General features: G+C 45.7%; 2 protein-coding genes across 3 annotated transcripts; both read right to left on the minus strand.

Annotated features, from left to right (window-relative positions):
- Window positions 1–1,533: 1,533 nt before the first annotated feature.
- OGFR (opioid growth factor receptor) lies at window positions 1,534–12,149 on the minus strand. 2 transcript variants are annotated; one of them, XM_053958121.1, is made up of 9 exons: window positions 11,863–12,149; window positions 10,145–10,198; window positions 8,292–8,336; window positions 7,509–7,571; window positions 7,140–7,224; window positions 6,708–6,786; window positions 6,191–6,257; window positions 5,763–5,911; window positions 1,534–4,977 (listed from the first exon to the last, which is right to left on the minus strand). In XM_053958121.1, the coding sequence occupies exons 1-9, from the start codon at window positions 12,073–12,075 to the stop codon at window positions 3,618–3,620; spliced, it is 2,115 nt and encodes a 704-aa protein (XP_053814096.1). In that variant the 5' UTR covers window positions 12,076–12,149; the 3' UTR covers window positions 1,534–3,617. The 2 variants fall into 2 exon arrangements, with proteins under 2 accessions (XP_053814096.1, XP_053814097.1); XM_053958122.1 differs by lacking the exon at window positions 10,145–10,198.
- Window positions 12,150–13,468: 1,319 nt separating this feature from the next.
- MRGBP (MRG domain binding protein) lies at window positions 13,469–18,335 on the minus strand. The gene is made up of 5 exons (XM_053958125.1): window positions 18,113–18,335; window positions 17,051–17,172; window positions 16,423–16,504; window positions 15,836–15,913; window positions 13,469–14,805 (listed from the first exon to the last, which is right to left on the minus strand). The coding sequence occupies exons 1-5, from the start codon at window positions 18,333–18,335 to the stop codon at window positions 14,615–14,617; spliced, it is 696 nt and encodes a 231-aa protein (XP_053814100.1). The 3' UTR covers window positions 13,469–14,614.
- Window positions 18,336–20,668: the final 2,333 nt, after the last annotated feature.

Genomic DNA, 20,668 nt, shown 5'->3' on the forward strand with positions numbered 1-20,668 from the left:
AGGTGCTTTGGTAGCTCTGGAAGTTCACATCTGGTTTCAGGGTTTTTTTAAGGGTGATCTGAAAAGCACCAATTCCTTGAGAAGTGATGAATGCTGTTCAGAAAGTAGACAATCACAGACAGGTACAAGGGGGAAGGAAAAAGGAGGAAAATTCTCAAAGGCACAAAGACATATTTGAAATACTGCGAAGAAGGAAGAGGAGGACAGTTCCCTGCCTGGTGATCCCAAATGGCAATAGATTCATGAGATGCATCTCCTGCAATGGGCTTCACTATTCCCTTTATTGATTAAAGACAATTTCATCCAAAGCAGAACTTCGAAGTGGAGAGGAATAGTGGCCAGATTCCTCAGGGCTGAAATGACACAGCTCATCTGGTTAGGAACACAAGAGGAAAAGTGGAAAATCAAAGCTTAGGAACTGAAATACCTGATTTTAGCTTGGCATCTTTGCAACAGGAGGCTTGTAGGAGCACGCAGTGTTCGTCTGTCCAGCTCCCCAGCAGCCAGTATTCCTAGAGCTTTGGCAGAGGGATAAAGGACTCAGATTTACCAAACTCCCACAATTTTCTGTGGAATGGGCAGCTGGGGACAGAAGGGAATGTGTATCTTCTGATGGCTTCAGAGTAACTGGAATCCTTCATTAGACACCCCAAACCCCGAAGAGGGAGAGCAGCTTTGCACAGCTCATACCTCCTCCTCCACACTGAGGCCAGCTGGTGGCAGGAGGGAAGGCAAAGGAGACCCAAATTCCTCAGGCACAACTTGTCCAGAGCAAGCCAGGGCTTGGAGGGCTGCAGCAGGTGGAGCCTGCCCATGACCAGCACAGGAAGGGCCCTGGGAGTGTTCACCTTCAAGACCATCCCACAGACCAAAAGGATTTCCAGTAACCCTCTCGTCCCACACCCACAGGCAGCACAGCTGAGGGGACACTGACTTAGAGGAAATGCTACCACAAATTCAGCCCTGTTCTTGTGTCCTGAGGGGAAAAAACCCTGAACTGAAGCTCCCACAGCCAGGCTGGGCAGGAGCCCCAGGGGATGCTCCAAGCAGCGTCCTGGTTTGCTCTGCAGAGCACAACAGCTGTGGGAGAAGAGCTGCAAAAGCAATACAAAACATTCTGAGACAAGCAGACACCCCATCCCTGGAAGTGTTCAAAGCCAGGCTGGATGGGGCTTGGAGCAACCTGGTCCAGTGGAAGGTGTCCCTGCCCTTGGCAGGGAGGTTGAACCAAGATAAACTTTGAGGTCCCTTCCAACCCAAACCATTTTGCAATTCTAGGATTTCCAAGCACATCATTTAACAAAGAGCATGGGGGGGGGGGTCTTTTCCTCTAAAACATTCACTGGGCATGTTTTAGAGGTGGAGGAAGACTGGGCATCACCTCCACAGGGAAGAAACAGCAGGTGTGTGCCACGGTGAGCCCAGCAGAGCACCCCCTTGTTGGGAGGAACCAAGCAACAGCTCCAGGGGGGTGGGTAAATACATGGTCATATCCTACCCTCAAAGATGAAAAAATATAAATGGAAACTGATATGCATTAAAGTCATGCTTTAATAGGGGAATGAACATAACAGACTCTGATACAGCTCTGAGTGCTGGCAAACACCTTGTGAACTCACCACACACACCTACGGCCAAAAGTAAACCTGGTGGGAGAGGGAAGGGGTTGGTTTGAGCACTCACTCCAGGCTGGGGATCAGAGTGAAATCCCATTAAACACAAGACCAAAACAAGATATAGGATTTATGCCCCAACTGAGCACATATTCACAATGAAAATTTCATTAAATAAGAAAATTACTATAAATCTGTACAAAAGCCACAATTAACAATTCTTAGGAATCTGTTAGGAAAGAATTCTCACTCAACATCTTCAAGTATTTCTATCTGTAGTTAAGTGTATTCTTATTGGTTATTTACCTCCATCTGTTCTTGAGAAGAAAGAAGTTTATAAAAACATTAAAGCCTTTTTTCAGTATGTGTGTGACCATGAACATCAGATATTAGGCTAGCAGACTTTTATTCCCACACACATATGTGGCATGCTGGATCAGAACCTACAGTCTGGGAAGGCAAATCACTCCTCAAATTCCTTGAAAGATAAAGCTGTAGCAGAGAGGAAAAACACTGACATTGCACAAGCTGCTGCATCTGCTCTCTGGCCATCTCCTACACAAACCAAACACCACCAAAGAACCTCAAAACCAACCCGAACCACCTGAGCAAACAGCAAGTCCAGACCTTCAGGCTGTTGAAAACAATTTCCCCTGCTTCATGAAACAGATCCTCTGTTGTAAATTTTTAGGAGTGAAGGTGCTAAATTGTGTTAATACTCCTTCAGACCTGGTGGAATATTGTGTAAGTGTGGCAGAAGAGCTGACAGGGAGGTCAGGAACACTGAGGCAGGCAAAGAGCTGGCAAGGTCTGAAAGTAAATTCTTGAGGGCTGGAAATAAACGAACCAGACAAGCGTAGCCTCTCCAATTAACGTTTCAATTAACTGCCCCACGAAGCCCAGTGGTTTCCAGACATGCTGCACTGGAACATGCCCTGGCTGTCTGACATCAAAGGCAAAAGAACCCTGCCCTAAGTAGGAAACAGGTTGGATCTGACACATCAAACCTCATGCCATGGGCCTGCAGGAAAACCCCCCCACAGGCCACTGCAAATTGCCAGCAAAGGCCGAAAAAAATGCACTGGGAAATACCTGTGCTGCTTTGGCAGCTGAGGAATGAGGGCCTCTGAAACAGTCATGGACAAAAAAATCTGTGGAAGACTATTATAAAGTGGTTGGAAAACATGGGGAAGAGCAGCTCTAAACAGTTTTATGCAAAATCTGGAGTTTTTCTCTTAGAAACCAGTAGGCAATTTGTAGTCTTAACTGTAAACAAGAACTACAAACCAATCTCTGTGGGGATAAAGAGAAATAATTACTCGGCACTTTGCACCTCAGAAAACAGAATCTCTACACAAAGGTTCATACTGGTGAGAGACACATTTTGGCTACAGTTTCTATCCCGGTCTAGAGCCAAACCTACTTTCCTTATAGGAGGAGAGGCAACTACACTGACATCATGGGAAATCCATATATTCATCTCTTTTAGAGAAACAGCACTTTTTGCCAGGAAAAAAACTCCTGGGAAGGTACAGCCTTTCACAAGAACAAACAGAAGTTACACAGTAGTAGAAAGGCCTGGCAAATTAGGTCATGCTGTCTTACATTAAAAATCGTGTCTTTAATAAATACTTAGGTAATTCAAACAAGGAGACAGATCAGTTTTCCTCTTCTCTTTCAGTAGGGACATAACCAGAATCAAAGCAAAGTGCAAAAAATCCCCGATGCTCCAAGATAGCCCTGAACATCAGATAAAACCCAGGAACAGAACACAGCCTGTCCTTGGAAATGAGTAAATAAAGTTTTCCTCTTTAGGGTAACCAAGAGCTGGATCTCAGTGAGTTTACTAGGTATGATTAAAAAATCATGGAAGAGTGAAAAGTGAGACAGGGGCCAGCTGGATCTCCCAAAGGAAGTTTATTCAGTTCTCCAAGCCACCAAAGCTGGCTCCCAGCAGACAGGGCAGTGCCATCTCTGCTGGCTGGGGTGCTCGCCGTGCTGCTCTCACTCTGCTGCTCCCTGCTCTCCTCCTCCATTCTCAGAGCCTTCACCTTTTTCTGGTGGGACCTCAGCACTGTTTTCTTCAGGACAAGTGGGTGTTACGCTCTGCTCTTGACTCTCTGGAGCTTGCTTCTTGTCTGTATCTTCTGCTTGCCCTTCTTCACCTGCCTCTTCCTGCTGTCTTACCCCATCGAGTTCACTTTTACCCCCCAAGATTTTGCTGTGGCAGTGGTGCTGATCACCCCCTGCTGAGTCCTGATCTCCACTCAACTTCCAGCCATCCTTGATTGGAGCAGTGCAGTCAGTCTTGGGGGGCCTGGAAGCAGCCAGGGGTCTCACAGCCCCACCATCTGCATTACCACCACCACCACCACCCCCCTTCTCACTTGGCACTTCCACAGCTGCGTTTTTCTCACTGACACTTTCTTTTCCAGCCTCACCGTTAGCAGCAGATGGATTTGCCTTGGCACCAGAAGCTGAGAGCCCCATGCTCAGGTTTATGGCCAAGTTGACTTGTTTGCCTCTCAATGTTCTTTTATCAACTTTCCTGCGTTTCACAGCTGCATCCGTGGCCGCCGGCTCTTTGGTGCTTGAATCATCTTCCTTCAGTGCTTCCTGATTCTCTTCTGCCTGGGAGACTGGGTCTGAGGAGGGGATCTCTGCATCAATTGCACACTCTCCCAGATTATGGGAAATGTTTTCAATATCAGCAGAGTTTTTCAATGATCCATCCCCTTTAGCATCTGCCGAACTTGCATTCAGTTTTCTCTTCTTGCTCTCCTTTGTGCAGTCATTCTCTGCAGTGCCCTGCCCTTCTTCAGCTTCACTTTTTAAATCCTTTTCTTCCAGCTGGGCAAATGAAGCTTCTTTCTCCTCTTCATCATCCCCTACTTTCAAAACACATTTGCTTATCTTCTCCTTTACATGTTCATCACTCATTTCAGGCTGCAACTCTGCAGCATCTCCAGCTTTCTGTTCCACCTCTGAAGGCTGGTTCTGATCCTTCTCCACAGGATCACCATATTCTTGGCATAGAGTGTCCTGTTTATCCTCAGGCCTTTGGTGGAGCTGTGGCTTGGCAGAGCGGGGTCTGTACCTTCGGAGTTTGTCACGAGGCCCCCACACGAAGCTGCTCTGAGGTTTGAAGTGTTGCCAAGCGTAGTGGATGAGTTCCCTCCTCTTTTCTTTGCTTCTGACAGTGAACAGGAAGTAATCCAAGGCACTTCTCTTGACATTTGGTAATGTCTCCTCCACAAGAGTTTCTGTGAGGAAAAACTTCACCAAGTGCACTTGATAGTCTTCATATCCCATCTCCCCCAGGCACTTCAGGATGCGAGTAATCCTCAAATTGTTGTGGCTGAACCTGAAGGAAACAGATAAGCAAAGCTGTCAAGGGGAAATCTTACAAGTCACTGTGAACCTCTGGGACATCTGCAAAATGTTTCATCATTTACTAACTGTGAGCCATTAAGGCTATTTGACAATGCAAATGGGAGCACAGGTGAGCTAACTTTTAAGGCACCCACTGCTGCAGTTTGCCTTCAGCAGCTCCTTCCTAACCCTCTGGGCTGACAGGATTCATCATCTCAGCTGCTTGGAAAGGTTTTGGCTTTCTGAATCAGCCACCAGTAAGTAAGAACCACTGTGTTGGGGCAGATACACAAGTCCTGCCCCTGACAGAGACCCTGCAGGGTGAGCTTGTAGTGTTGAGAATACAGGCATGAAAGGATGCTGCCAAAACCTCAGGACTTAAGCTAGACACAGCTGTTTTTTCATTTTTTATTTTAATACTTGATGGACTTCAAATTGTTTTTTCTTATGTGATTATGCTCACACCTTTCAAGAGGTTAGTATCACCAGGAAGAGTTGTTACTTACTCCACAAAACCTGCAGTAATATAAAAGCATCCCATTTGCAGAGCACTTTTCACACATTAAGGGTGCTTCATAATCAATCAGGGAACCATACAGAAAGGCTTCTATTTTGTAGCTTAACAGAATAAAAGTTAAAAATACTTCCACTAGGTAACATTTATCAACAAAAGTCTCCATTCCTCAATGGCTGGGGATCTCCTAGGCTTAGACTTTTTTTTCCCCTTCAAAGAAGTGCTTGGCTGCAGTAAATGCTCAACAGCATCAACACAATCACCTGTTCAAGTTTTCAAATCGCTCACGCCAGTTCTGTGCTCTCTCAAGTTCTCCAGTTTCTTCGTTGACCAGGTTGATTCCATAAAATCCCAGCATGAGCTTGTAAGCACGTATAAACCTGTCCATAACTTCCTTGGACTTCCTAAAGGCCTGAAAACAAGACACAGCAATTGGAAAAAAAATGCAACTCCCTAATTACCTGCACCAGATTAAGTGGCACCTGAATTCTAAACAAGAGTTGATTGTATCAGTAAGCATTTCATTTGCTGACACAAGACAGGCAAATGCTTCACTGTGAGCTCTGTGCACACTAAAAACCCAAGGAAACAATGGAAAAAACCACTAGACTTCAAATATAAGGTATTTAGGGGAAATCCTAACGTGCTTCAGATCTCAAAGAAAAAAGAGACAAAAGCTTAAGATAAATACCTGGATTTCTTGACAGGTGAGTGGCCTGGCACGCCAGTTCATCCCATGTTCACGTAAAGGGAACAGCCTGAAGAGAAAGGAATTTTCAGGCCAGATGAGCAAAGATGACATCCAACCCAGGGTACCCAACTTGTTAAAACCAAAAAAGATCCCACAGTTTGTAGCATCAGAGACAGCTCTTGGAGAACTCCCATCCTTATGGACACAGAAGTAGTTTTCTAGTAAACCCCTCCCATAAAATCTTTGTCTTCACCAATAACAAAAAACTTGCTTATGTGGATCTCTCTCCCTGCCTTATCTTTGTGCCCCAAGACCACAAATGACTGAGATCTATTGCCACAGCTGCACTGGAAATCTGTGTTTTCAGGAGTTCTAGTACTTTGCTTCCTGAGGAGTGCAACTCAATTAACTAAAATAATTCCGAGCCTTGTGTGAAGCTGAAATCAGGAGCACAGATCCACCTGACACTTCAAAGAGGCACAACTAGAGAGGCACTGTGTTCATGCAAACAATTTACCACTGTATGTAGGAATGGTTTTCTTCCAGTGTTTCATACTTGTCCCCCCAAGATGAAAGCAGAGTTTCAATATGCACACCTGCAAGGAAAAGGAAAAGGTCAGGCAAGAAGTGACAAATTAAAATTAAAGTTAGCCAGTCAGTGACTCCACACAGCTCACTATCCTAACCCAGATATTTACACACAGGCATTAGCTTCTCCAACAAGACAACCAGCCAGAAAAAAAAACTTTGCTTCCTACCACCAGAATATTAAGAAAAATACAGCAGGAATATTTAAAAATGAAAGTTCTTGATGAGTTTTTATTGGTTTGGGTGGTGGTTTTGGTTGGTTGTTTGGTTTGGTTTCTTATTGTCTAACATGGATGAAACTACTCTTTCATCAAGCAGCTGCAGCAGATGGCATCAAGCAGCCACCACGCAAGGCACTCACCGTGGGGTACAAAAGCAATCTCATTTTTGTAAAAGCTTAAGTTCCACATCTCTTCATCCTCCTCATTCTCTGGTTCTTTCAAATCCTGGAGACAAGAAGAAGAAATGAACAGGCAGCAACCCTTTAAAAGGCAATACTTCTCCTTGCTTTCCCTCACATTCCCTACACATTTCAAGCTAAATCCTCAAAATGCACTTTAGAAAGTAGCAGCTTGTTTCTCATGCACCCACATGCACATCATCCCTTCCCCCTCACAAATGAATCCTTGGAAGATGCTGAGCCTGTAAAGCAAAGGCAAAAAGGTGCTCCCAAATCGAGGAAGTGTTCCTGCAGGCAGAAGTGGTGAGGAGCAGCCCCAGGAGCACGTACTGGGTAATGGTTTCTGTATCTCTGCAGGTCTCTCGCCGCAGTCCAGTTGCGCCTCCCGCTGCACTGGAGAGAAGAGACAGAGCAGAGATTCAGAATAAAATCACCTTCTGCAAAATAAAACAACATAATGACTGAATTCAAGTGAGGTTCACCTGTGAACCTCACACAGGTTCCCCAGCACTCCCAGCACCCCCAAAACCAACCAGACTGCTGCTGTAGTCATGTCTCTGCACACCTGAAGACAAATTTAAACCAAGAGAAGATAACACCATCTCCTGTAGCCAAAATACTTTTTTCCTGCTTATCTTATTAATCAAGGTTTTTGTGGTTTATATATATATATATATATATATATATATATATATATATATATATATATATATATATATCTTTTATCCCACTTGGGTTTGCCAATGGAAAAGATCAAAACAAACTGGAGATCCCAAATATGAAAATGTGATTGTTTTTCCTTAACTCAAAGGTTTTCAAACAAGACATGCCTCTGAGCTGCTATGAGCCCTAGTGAAGACAGAGGCTAGACTTTAAAATTGTAGAATTTAAGATGCAGAAGTAGCCCTTGAATTCAAGATTCTCATTCCCTGCTGAAATCACAGTCTTCTTCATCTTTGCTTTATGATCAAGATCCGCCTTGCTGATTTAGACAGTGGATAGCACCAGAGCCACATGGTCACATTAGATATTTATTTTATTGGACTTCTCTTCCAATCATAATCTTCATTATAACCCATCTTTCCATGTAACCAAATTTTATGTCAAGCCTACCTGAAAACCCCTCCAAGACAGCAGTGAGGAAGTTGAGCTTTGATCCTGCAAATAAAAAGAATTTAGTTGGAACATTTTGAAACCAAACTTCACTAAGAAAATAAAAAATATATACAAAATGAGAATACCAACAGCAGTGACTCACAGGATCCCTATTAGTTGCCAAGTGACAGATTTACCTAGTTACAGCTGAATTCACTGTATTTTATGCATAATTTAAATTGCTACAGAGAAAAACCTGCAGTGTCACATGAATAGGCACCAGGTTCTCATCACAGATGTGCTAGATTCATTCCAAGTGTCACATTTAGACAGAACTCACAAAGCACAGCTTTTTTTCCCCCTCTGAACTACATCATGGAAATCGAAGTTTCAAGTATGCCTTAAAGTGCATTTTAACTGAAATATATACATATTTATTTATATATGTGATTACCTCAGTGATAAGGGATTTTGTTACATTTCACAAGCAACACAGACAGTTTTAATCTTGTTGAGTGCTGAACCATCTTATCCCAAACCATGACAGGATTTTACAGTGTTCTGTAAATTGAGAACCACCAAAAGGAACAAGACTGCTCATGAACAGAGGGCACCCAAAGCACAGCACAGCCAGAGGGTTCAATTGCAGCTCACAGAGAGAACAGGGAAGTTGGGAAATGGGGTAAGATATGCAGAGTCTTGCAAAACAAGAATTAAATAAAATTTAGAAGAAGCAGCAAAAACTCCCCGAAGTTACTTCATAACCTCATTTGGTATTTCTTAACATCACACGCACAGAGAAAAATAAAACCACTTTCTAACATACACTGATCACTAGTTCATTAATTATTAAGGCAGGAATTGGTCTACATTTGTAACCTTGATGTTGAAGTCACCCTTTCAGTTGCCTTGATGACAGTTACGTGGTAATTGTTCCCAATTACCAAATAATCCCAGAAATTCTTTACATTTAAGGCTCTAAAGTAACATCCTTGAACACAGTCAGGTGGGACATGAGAACAGCACACTGGGTCCCACTTAGAAAGAGAACTGGTTTGTGAAGAGTCATTGCAGATACAGAGACAGAAGCAGTGCCATGGTGTAAGAGGCTGTAAAAAGCTTGTCCAGAAGGAATCCAGATCCAGGGAAAAGGCAGCCTGGAGCACAGCAATCCAGAGAACAAGATGGGGAAGCAAAGAGAGCAAAACTCAGCTTTGCTCCTCCAAGCAGGTGTTGTTCCTGGGTCTCTACAAACTTCCAACTTAAAGCCTTTCTTTCGAGGTAAGAAACACAAACTGAACAGCAAGGCTGGAACCTCCCTGTAGAAATCCAAGACCTTTTTGTCTCACAGCAAAACTGAGTGGGTTTCACGCTCCAAACCTGCATCACACCAGGCAGAATGTGCACTGCTGTGGGAAAGGCAAGGGAAGCAGAGAACATAACCAGGAGAGGGTGACAGAAAGAGGATCTGGCTGAGAAACCAGCTGGAAAGCTGCTGTAACCAAAGGGGATGTGGATTGTGAACCAGGCACAGGAATAAGAAAGGTAAGAGTCCAGAAGAGTGATTGAAACCTTTTGTTGATGCAGATTTAGGAGAAGGCATGACCATGGGGTTTGTTATTAAAACAGCTCATCATGAACTCCAGGTGTTAGAGCAGTGTCAGAGGGAACTGCTTAAAATGAACACAGCCCCCAAAGTTTTCAAAGCTCACTCATAGAAGCTGAGGGCACGGAAATGCAAAAGAGCTGGAAAGACACACCTGCAGGAACTTCAGGCCATGAACACTCACAGAGACACAGAGAAATGCAAAGAGAAGCAGAATTTTGTTTTGAAAGCGCATAGTGAAAAAAAAACAATAAAAAACTCTAACCTCGGTACCAAAGAAAGACATTATCTGCTTCAGGCATAAAGAAAACCATCCAGGCTGAGGGGAGAAGAATAAGAATTAGTGTAAAATAAGCAGAAGTAGGAACAAGTTTGGGGAACTGATTCATGCCTTTGACAGGCTGCAAAGGCACAAATGGCTAGCAGATTTACTGCTTCTTTGTGCATTCATTCTCAGTGTCCTTACAATTTTTTGGGCACTGCCAGAGAGAGATGACTACACATTCATCACTGAAGGAAGAACTCCTATTTAAAAATGCAGAATAATATTCCAGGGCTGTTTCAGAGACAACAACATCCTCCTTTGTAAGGGAAAGCTGGGAAAGTCCACTCACTGGAGTGAAAAAATGGTCCTTGCTTTTACAGTTGTCACCATCCAGAGTTGCTCGAAGGAAAAAAAAGGAACCTGAAGAACAAACACATTCAAACAGAATAATGGGAATGTTCTGGAGTTATTAAGGCTTGTGAAGTCCAGCCACGTACAAAAGGAAAGTTGATAGGGTGGACTCGAAAAGTGCAAAAAACTTCAAAGGAAATCTCTGTCTCTTCCCTTCAGAATTCCACCCAAAATACCTTTGGCCTGTCCCAGACCTATGTGTACAGATCTGTTCTTTCAAAAGTGGTTATTTCTACTTTAATGCTTATTAAGCAAAAAAAAAAAAAAAAAAAAAAAAAAAAAAAAGGAAGTTTAATATTAAGCACTTTTAAAAGTATATCCATTAGAAAGCTTTATCTGCCTATTTATATTCTGAAGATAAGGATGAGCTGCAGAAATGAAACTCGAAGTGAAGGAATGGTTTCTCTTTCCCAGAAAGAGGAGGAGTTAAAGGACTGTAGTGTGTTTTGGCTGGCAAAGGAAGTACTGAAAAGGAAAAAGTTGTATTTACCAAAGCATTACTGGAGAAGAAACTGACACCCCATTGTCAAACTGAAAACCACTGATGCTGTAACAGAAACCTTAGGTAAGACTAACAAATTAATTTTATTTAAAATTAATATTATTTTAAGGCACCAGACACAAGTGCTTGTGTTTTGCAGCACTTGCTCAAAACTGCACACGTACCTCTAGTTTTTAAAGCACACCATTTTTTGGTTGTCAAAGTTGCTCTACACATGCTCCCTAAGAAATAAAACACGTCTACGAGAAATAAAGAATTACAGCTCATTTTTAAAATTGAGCAGATATTATGTAATGGATTTTTATTGATGGTATGATAGAGCCTAGGGAATGCCACTCATAGAAAGGTGAAGATGCCAACCAAAAACTTAAAAGAACATCAATGCCGTAACGTCAAATCCAGCAGCCATCAGCAGTGGCGAACAGGCAGGTGCCACACACAGCCTGTATTTATGGGATAAAGTACCCACATCATAGGAACGGTGGGGAAAAACAAATTAAAATTACATCGCCCAGCTCATGGCAATGCAATGGATCTTGAGGAGTCACGAAGTGACAGCATCCCTGTAAGCCCCCGCTCCTCCAGGGGGATTTGCTTCCACAAGATACGGACAAATTCCGTGCTGAGGATCCCCCGAGGGCCACGGAGCCTCCCCCGGCCCCGAGCTCGCCGCCGCACCGCCGAGCAGCGGCTCTGCCCGGGGAACGGGGGAGGAAGGGCCGGGAAGGAGCTCGGGATGGAAGGGCTGGAAGGGATCCCCTCACGCCGTCCCGCCCCGCAGGCTCCGCTCTGCCCCCACACGCACCTGGCTGTGCCGCCAGCCCCACGCCCGGCCCTGCCCCGGCTGCTCCCCCGCATCCTCCGGCTCCTCCGCCGCCGCTGCCTCCGCCTCGCCTCCGCCGCCATCCTCCTCCTCGCCGTCCTCCTCCTCCCCCTCCCAGGTGGAGTCGTACTTCCAGAGGTTCGCCTCGTCCTCCGCCTCGTCCTCCTCCGCCCTGGGCGTGAACCAGGTGGCCATGGGAAGGTGAAGGGAAAGGGAAAGCGAAAGGGACCGGGATGTGGCGGCGGGACCGCCCGCCCGCGCGCACAAAGCCCGGGCACGTGTGGGGGGGGACCGGGGGACGGAAGCGCGGCCACGCCCCGCCCCCTTCCTGCGCCCGCCCGCACCATTGGCCGCCGCCCGCGCGGGCCCTGCGCCCGCCCGCACCGCGCCCGGGGCGGCCGGCAGCGCCCGCGGTCCCGGGCGGAGCGGAGCGAGCGGGCCTGGGACGGGAACGGGGATAGGGAACGGCATTCCCGGCCTCGGACGGGAACGGGGATCAAAGAACACGGCATTCCCGGCCTCGGACGGGAACGGGGATCAAAGAACACGGCATTCCCGGCCTCGGACGGGAACAGGGATAGAGAACGGCATTCCCGGCCCCGGACGGGAACGGGGATCAAAGAACGGCATTCCCGGCCCCGTAAGGGAACGGGGATCAAAGAACGGCATTCCCGGCCTGGGACAGGAACGGGGATCAAAGAACACGGCATTCCCGGCCTCGGACGGGAACAGGGATAGAGAACGGCATTCCCGGCCTCGGACGGGAACGGGGATAGGGAACGGCATTCCCGGCCTGGGATGGGATCGGGGATAGGGAACGGCATTCCCGGCCTGGGATGGGATCGGGGATAGGGAACGGCATTCCCAGCCGCGGACGGGAACGGGGATCAAAGAACACAGCATTCCCGGCCCTGGACGGGAACGGGGATAGGGAACGGCATTCCCGGCCTCGGACGGGAACGGGGATCAAAGAACGGCATTCCCGGCCCCATAAGGGAACGGGGATAGGGAACGGCATTCCCGGCCTGGGACGGGAACGGGGATCAAAGAACGGCATTCCCGGCCCCGTAAGGGAACGGGGATAGGGAACGGCATTCCCGGCCTGGGACGGGAACGGGGATCAAAGAACGGCATTCCCGGCCCCGGACGGGAACGGGGATAGGGAACGGCATTCCCAAAGAGCCAGCAGTCTGAAAGCCGATGGCGGCAACAAGCAAAGTGTTTACATTTGCCATACTCCACATCCAAACAATTCCTAAAAAATCGGCGTTGCTGGATTGACCGTGAAATCCCCAAGTGGACTTTCCTTGCTACGAGGTTGGTGCTGAGTGGTTGCACCAGTACACGCTATTGTTGACATATTTATACTTCAAGCCATATAAACATTTCATTGATAGAGCAAAAATTTTTGATTAGAATCCCATGGATGAGAAGGATTTGCCCACAGGGGCATGAGACTTGAGTTCCAAAATCTGCACTTTATGGCCAAAATCTATGTAGATCGTGACAAAGTAACCAACACTTTAATGCTAAATTACTTTTAAAATAAGTTGGGCCAGATTTTAATCAAGTCACACAACAACTGCCATTTAGTAAAATAAAAACAAGTCAAATTTATTCTTTGTATAAAACAAGAGAAGCGAATTAGGCAGACAAGAACTTGGCTATGTACCTAGAATAAAACCAAAAAATGAGAAGACTCCTAGTGCCTTGCCTGAAGGCAATACTGAGAGATCAAGAAGTAATTCTTCTTTTTATTAACTGATAGTTAATATAGTGAAACAATTTCAGTACCATTTCAGCCTGCTTCATTCACCATTTAACAGGTGTGTGTTGACTGCGATCCATCTTTTGACAACACAAAAATAGTAACTTTATCAAATCTCAATGTTCTAGCATACAAAAGATAAGCATTACAACGTCAGCAAGATTCTTCAGTTGTGGAACAAAACGAACATTTTGGAAAACCAATTCCATTCACATCTACTAAACTGCTTTAAAAAAATAAATAATTAAGTACAAACCCCACTGTCATACACTACTGTATTACAAATGGATAAAGCAACACCTCCACGTTCAGGCACAGCTCAGCTGATCCCTTAAAAAACCATGTGTCATCACCAGATATTTTATTTAGAACACTTATTAATTATTTGGGCTAGGGGCACTTAATTTTCACTTTACTTATGGTTGAAAAGTGTTATATCAGAAAGGGTGAAATTAGGTTCCTCCAGCAAAGAGAGCAACAGAACACTTCAATTGCAGTGGCCAGCTGCATTTAAAATAATTCTAGTTTTACTGAACCAACAAATTGATACATTTGATAGAAATGGGAAATGGCCAAACATTACCTACAGATGGTCTGGAATAGTAATAGTCACAGCAGAAAATGCAATCCCACACTTACAGAAATCACCTCTGCTTTGATGGTCCAAGGCCCTGTGCCCCACGGGGCACTCTTTCCACGAGCTGTGCTGACTCAGAGTGTGTTGCTGGTTTGAAATGCAGCCCTGGCATTGTCACACCCACCCTCCCCACTGCCAGCTTTGTCCCCACACCCCGGGAAGGCGGCTCCTCGCTGCTGCCCAGAAAACCCCCCAGGAGAGACAAAGGGTTCCTCAAATACTGGCTCAGGTATCTTGTACTTCCTCTGAAAGTTTATGTAGCGACTGTGCAGCTCCTTGTTTTTCCTGCTCCCTCCTCCCATCCCAGAGTTTTTCACTGCTCCTCAGCTCTATGTCCTGCGTCGTTTGGCGGCGCTGGGACTCGAGGGGTTGCTGTTGGCATTTAGAACCTTCTCGGTGACTCTGTTGCGCTTCCTCTTATCAGACCCTTCTTTGGACCCAGGATCTGATGAAGTTTTCTCTTTCTCTTTGCTGCTTGGCTTTTCTGTTGTTTTTCCTAAACTTCCAGAGGGTGCAAAAACTGAAACAGGACCAAAGTAATGATTCCAGATCAGAGTCATACACATAGGCAAACAAGAGTGATATCAAACTTCTTTATATTCCATAAAACTTCTCAAAACAATCGACTCTCAGCATCATTTAAGTCTTACTTTCAGTTCTAAAGGAAAAATCTCTGAGAAAGGCACATCTTGCTTTTATTATTTGCTTTAAAGACAGGCATGTATTTTGACAGGCTAAAAATCAAACTCATTAAGTGGAATTAAACAGCACTTAATATTAAAATAATTAAAAGGAACACTTACAGAAACATAGGACCAATCTATGGAATTTATAATCAACAGGAGTCATTACATTTGGTACCATAGATAATTTTTAAAACTGAACACCCAAAAATTTAATATATTTTAAAATACATTTTAGATCTTTTATTACAGTCTTTAAACACCACTTATTCAGTGATATAAATATGATGAAATTATATAGTTAGCAGTTGGCTTGGTCTGTTAAGATAAATAGCAGGATCTCTACTGTTCACATTTGACTTGTTCTACAGCAAAGTGTTAGGAAAACAAGCCTTTTATTTAAAAGCAGCAAGATAATGAGAATAAAATAAAATAAGCACTCTGCCCACCTTCCCATGTCAGCACGCAATTTTACAATCTCTTTTAATTTATAGGCCCTATTTCCCCCATGACTACAAAGTTCCCAACACAGAGCATTTAAGTTCAAAAAAATCAGACTCAGCTTTCTTCCAGAGATCCTCAGATTCCTTCAGACTCCCAGGGGTTTGTCAAGTACATATTAAAGCAAAAAATCTCCAAAGCTATACAACTTTGTACAGATGAATTAGGAGCAAAGAAGAAATCTTTTCAATAAACAGCTGCTTACTCTGTGCACTCTTGTATTAGTCAAGTTCTTAGCATGAGCACAGGCTAAGTCTGAGTACAAAACACAAAGTACACTGCATTTGGATTTACATTTTAACATTAATTTCTCAATTACAGTTGGTTTTTAATCTCGTATTACACAGTAGAGAGTTACAAAATTACCTTCTTCAGGACCTGCATGTGTTTCCATCTCTTCTTTTAAAATTTCCTCTTTCACTTCTTCTTCCATCATTACTTTTCCTACAGAAAGGATTGTTAGCATTGGTTAGATGGCTTTAAAGAACCACGTGGATTTTTTTCTGGATTAGTAGCCTCTGCATATCTGCATGTTTGCAAATATTCCATGCAACATTCAGCAGTAATTCAGTGCCAAGAAATTATTATTAACAGGAGAAAGTGAAATGCTAATTGGGCAAAACATATTGCAATGTCTTATCTGTGCTAAGATTTTACACTGAATTTTTAGCATAAAGTTTAGTGTACCTCATAATTGAGAAGCATTCCACTGAAGTTTAAAACATCCCAAGAAGTCTTTTGGCAGGTGCTTGAATTTTCTAGTTCCTACTTTGTATAACACACATCAGCTAAATTTCAAAATCCAGCTTTCACTGCTCAACCTGAGATTTCTGTCAAACTCCAGTACATTTCTATTAGATTTGACAATACACACTTTCTGGGGGGAGTTTTGTTAAAGATTCTGAGATGAGAATAAAGCAACCAAGAATCAGAGAACTGCAATCACATCTCACCTTCTCTCACTTCTTGAATCATTTCGTCAGGAAGAGCAAAATTCTTCTCTATATTAGGGAATGGAAGAATCTCGGATTCATGCTTAAAAAGAAAAGAAGGATCTCTGTGAGTGACTGGTAAAGACTTTAATTTGAATTTTGACATGCAATCTCAAGTTCTATTTTACATGCACGTAGGAGCTAAATAATTTTTAACAAGACACTTCAGATGTTAAGAGAATCAGGAAGCTTCTGATATCAAACTGATTACTGAGGTCAGGATACCTGAGATCACAACTCACGATCATTTGAGATCATTTTTGGAACCCAAACATAGCAAGTTCTTATGTAAACAATGGTAATTTTCTCCTTTGACACTTATGTATGTATATAAATATTTCTGCATCAGCACTTAGGCAACTTTAATAAACAAAGTCAGAACACAGTATCAAAATAACCCCAAAAACCCTCACAAGCCACTGCAGGTTTTATTTTCTCCTACCTACTTTACTTTTATTCAGGGAAAACCCCATCAACTCACTGGAATGACACCTAACTTATGAAAGGCACGACAGGCCCAGTGATTTTGGCCTGGCAAAACTTCTGAACTCCGTGAAACCAAGTGGCAGCACCAACCCTTTATACTCACAAGAGCCTGCATATCATACATGGTGCTCAGATGGTCCCAGATCACTTTGGATGAGATCTGCCGTCCGATGTTCTGGCTGAATTTATCCCGGATACAAATCATGTGGAAATGGCGATTCACACCTGGGGGAAGAACCCAGTGCAATTAATGCTGCTAACAGTTTTAGTTATGATACTTAGAGATATAAAAAAAAAATATTTACTTATGAATTATAAAAGCCACGTTGTTACAAGGAATCCATACATTACAGGAGAGACAGCTGGCAGCTGGGCAGGCTGATCTTTCACCCTACACTGCAGGTGCTGTTCTCTAGGGAGCTGAGGGTGCCCCTGTGGGTAATTCTAACACAGGCAGAGCTTTTAGAGGGGCTGTGTGAGAAACATCCCGAGAGATGTATAGGGAGTGCTGTGTCCAGTTCTGGACTCCTGACTACAAGAGAGACACGGAGCTCTTGGTGCAGCTCCACTGAGGGCAACAGAGAAGGAATTGGAGCATCCCTCTGACAATGAAAAGCAGAGGGAGCCGGGCCTGTTCAGTCTCCAGATGAGATGCCTAAGAGGGGACCTCAACAGTGTTTATGAATATCTAAAGGGGAGTGCCAAGAGGATGGATCCAGGCTCTGCTCAGTGGTGCAGAGCAATAGGACATAAAGCAGTGGGCAGAAACTCATGCACAGGAGGCTCCACTTGAATACGAGCAAGAACGTCTTTACTGCGAACACTGAACACACTGTGGAGCTTCCCTCAATGGAGATATTCCAGAACGGCCCGGACACAATCCTGTGCCACGTGCTCTGCAATGACCCTGCCCAAGCAGGGTCCCCGCGGTCCCTGCAGCAAGACCCGCTCTGCGACGCTGTGGAAGCGCAGGGCAGCCGCTCACACGGCGGCTCAGGGGCCCGGCCGGGCCCGGCGCTCCCTCCCCCAGGCCCCGCCGCAGCCCCGCGGCCCCGGCCCGGCTGCAGGGCGGGCGCGGGGCCGCTGGAGCCGCCCGGGAGCCCCCGCCCGGCCCCGCTCCCAGGCCCGGCCCCCGCCGCTCCCGGAGGCCGCGGCCCGCGCTCACCTACGGGCTTGTGGCCCAGCATGGCGTGGAACAGGCACACCTCCACCTCCGGGCTCCACACCACCGCCGCCTCCTCCGCCGGCGCGCCGGGCTCCGGGCCGGCCGCCGCCGCCGCCGCCGCGGCTGCAACAGCGGCAGCGACCGCCGCGGCCGCCCCGGGCCCGGCCGCGGGCAGCGGCGGCTTCTCCACGGCGGCGGCCGAGCCGCCCTCCGCCTCGCTCATCCCCGCCGCGCCGCGCCCGCAGCGGCTCCTGCCGGCCGGGAGCCGGGCACGGCCGCGCCGGGGCCGGGCCGGGGGCGGGGGAGCCTCGGCGGGGCCCCGCAGGTTCGGGGGGGCTCCTCCGGACGGGGCCGCCCCGCGCTCGCAGCGCCAGAGGCGGGAGCTGAGCACCGGCAGCCGGCCCTGAGCGACGGGCGAGGCCGCGGATCTGCCCGGCAGGAGGCTCGTGGACTTCTGGGAGCAGCGTTATGGAGCGCTGGGAAGAGCTCGGGGAGCGTCGGGGGAAAGGCTTGCGGGCCTCTGGAAGTGCCTTTCGGGGCTCTGGGCAGAGCCTTACGGACCGCGGTGGTGTTTCAGGGTCTCGGGCCAGTGGCAGAACGCTGCAATGCCGATGGGCTCCGCAGGGCTCTGCTCTGCATTTTGAGAGCGCTGGGACTGGGCTGGGCGGTCACAGCGGGGCTGCGGGTCAGCCCCGCTGCCCAGGAAGCCTCGGCCACCCCAGTGCTTACCCTCTTGGTCTGTGAAGTGTTGGCCAGCTCAGCATTTGCCCCCATGGCCTGTCCTTGTCTAGCACAAGGAGCTGCCACGGTGGAAGGATGTCCCAAGCACTGCAGCCCCCCTGACTGTTCCTCCTTGTCATAACAGGATCATTTTATATCAAATACCAACCTGGCACTGATGCTTAACAAATAACTGTGCCTGGCTTGGTTACAAAATGCAAAACCTACCAGCTTTGCCCATCTTTTAAGATGTAAAAAAAAATTGTTTGGGAAGAAAGGGAACGTATTACTCCCTCGGAGATAAGGGGTTTTTGCCTTGTTAGGTATAATTAGACACACAAGCATGAAATAGGACTGCTGTTGCTTAGGTGATAGGGCTTTCCAATTGCTCACTCCTCACTTGAAGATTGAATCCATTTTGTGACATTAAAATTATTTCAACAGCAAATAACGATCACGTCATATGCAAGGAATGAGTGTTCTGAGTGAATAATAAAGCAGTGGGGACAAACACTCACAAGCAGAGACATTTTAATGCAAATTATCCAAATAATAAAAAGCAGGAAGGGAAAGATGCAATTTTCTGAAATTGAACTTTCTGTACCTGTTCATACCCAAAGATCTGACTTGTATCATTGTTTTGGGCTTGATGTAGTTAATACCCCAAACAGGTTAATCTAACATTAAATATTTGAAATAAGTTAAACCCAGAACCTCATGTGTGAAGCCTTAGGAAGTTTGGTTGTGTGAATCCTGGATGTGGATGCCTGGGTACGAATCCTCTTTTCCAGTGGGGTTCAGTCTGACCTCTTGAAATGGAAAGGATTCTGTGACTCCAGTCTGCCTTAGATGCTGTTGAAGTTCTCCAGGAACAGCTTTCTCTGAGAGCTCCAGAGTGACCAGAGGTCTTGCTGGAACGACTTCTCTGCATCAAGAGCACAGGAATCTCAGAATTATTCCTTCTGCCTGCTGTCGCTGCTGTACCTGTGTCCTGGCTGTGCTGGGCCTGCCTTCACACAGCTCAGGCTTCGCACTGATTTCCTCGTTTTGAGCCAAAATTACCTATCCACAGGACTTTGCCAATCTCAAACACAGGCCCTCAAGTTTTTGCAGTTAAACCCAGCCCTAAATCTCAGCCTTGTTTAATCTTTCAGTTTTTATTTGATCTGTGCTGCTGCCTGGTCTTCAGCTGCTACTGAGAGAAAGGCTTATGATTTCCTGTGATGTCTGCACAGCAGGAGGAAATGATCTCCTGAACAACTAAATCCCTGTTTTCATACATGTTTCTAGACACAGAAAAATGAGGGCAGAAAGAAAAGCAAATAAATTTCAGAGTATAAAAATTGTTCCCCAGTAGAACAGTTTTCAAAGTTTTGCAGGAATAACTTATTTTTAAGCCTGCGTGAGACACTGAGTTTCAGCACTCTCATCTGTCACATTATGCTCCTACTTAAGGACATCAAGAGGGGATAACTGTGTCAACTCAGATAGCAATTTTTATGTCACTAAATTCTGATGGCTAAAAAAAGTAACATGTGAAAGAGAATATGAAAAAAACGATGTCTACCTCTGAAAATAAAACATCATCTGAAAACAATTCAATTCAGTACAATAATATTAATGCAGCAGGAGCAGTATGTGCATAAACTGGCTGCTATTTTGTTTCAATCACAAATAATTACATTTCCATGTGTCTAAACTCCATTGTCACGTTCAATGCCTCTAGGAAACATATGGGAGCCTATAATAATGCCACATACAGCCTCCACCTGGATCTTGACCAGAGTTTAATTTTTCCCTCATTAAATTTGACTGGGGTTTTTTTTTTTGGTTTTT

The sequence above is a fragment of the Vidua chalybeata genome, chromosome 17 (assembly GCF_026979565.1).
Source record: "Vidua chalybeata isolate OUT-0048 chromosome 17, bVidCha1 merged haplotype, whole genome shotgun sequence".
NCBI lineage: Eukaryota > Metazoa > Chordata > Aves > Passeriformes > Viduidae > Vidua > Vidua chalybeata.

Bases quoted from the DNA above. Each gene is read 5' to 3' on its own strand.
- OGFR (XM_053958121.1), bottom strand. From the start codon at position 12,075: ATGGCCACCTGGTTCACGCCCAGGGCGGAGGAGGACGAGGCGGAGGAC. The intron at 7,572-8,291 runs GTAGGCTTGACA...TCTTCTCTCCAG, and splicing joins TGTCTTGGAGGGGTTTTCAG to TGCAGCGGGAGGCGCAACTG. The intron at 6,787-7,139 runs GTGAGTGCCTTG...TTTTCCTTGCAG, and splicing joins GATTGCTTTTGTACCCCACG to GTGTGCATATTGAAACTCTG.
- MRGBP (XM_053958125.1), bottom strand. From the start codon at position 18,335: ATGAGCGAGGCGGAGGGCGGCTCGGCCGCCGCCGTGGAGAAGCCGCCG. The intron at 15,914-16,422 runs GTGAGATGTGAT...TCCTTTCTGTAG, and splicing joins GATTCAAGAAGTGAGAGAAG to GAAAAGTAATGATGGAAGAA. The intron at 14,806-15,835 runs GTAATTTTGTAA...GTCCTGTTTCAG, and splicing joins ACATGCAGGTCCTGAAGAAG to TTTTTGCACCCTCTGGAAGT.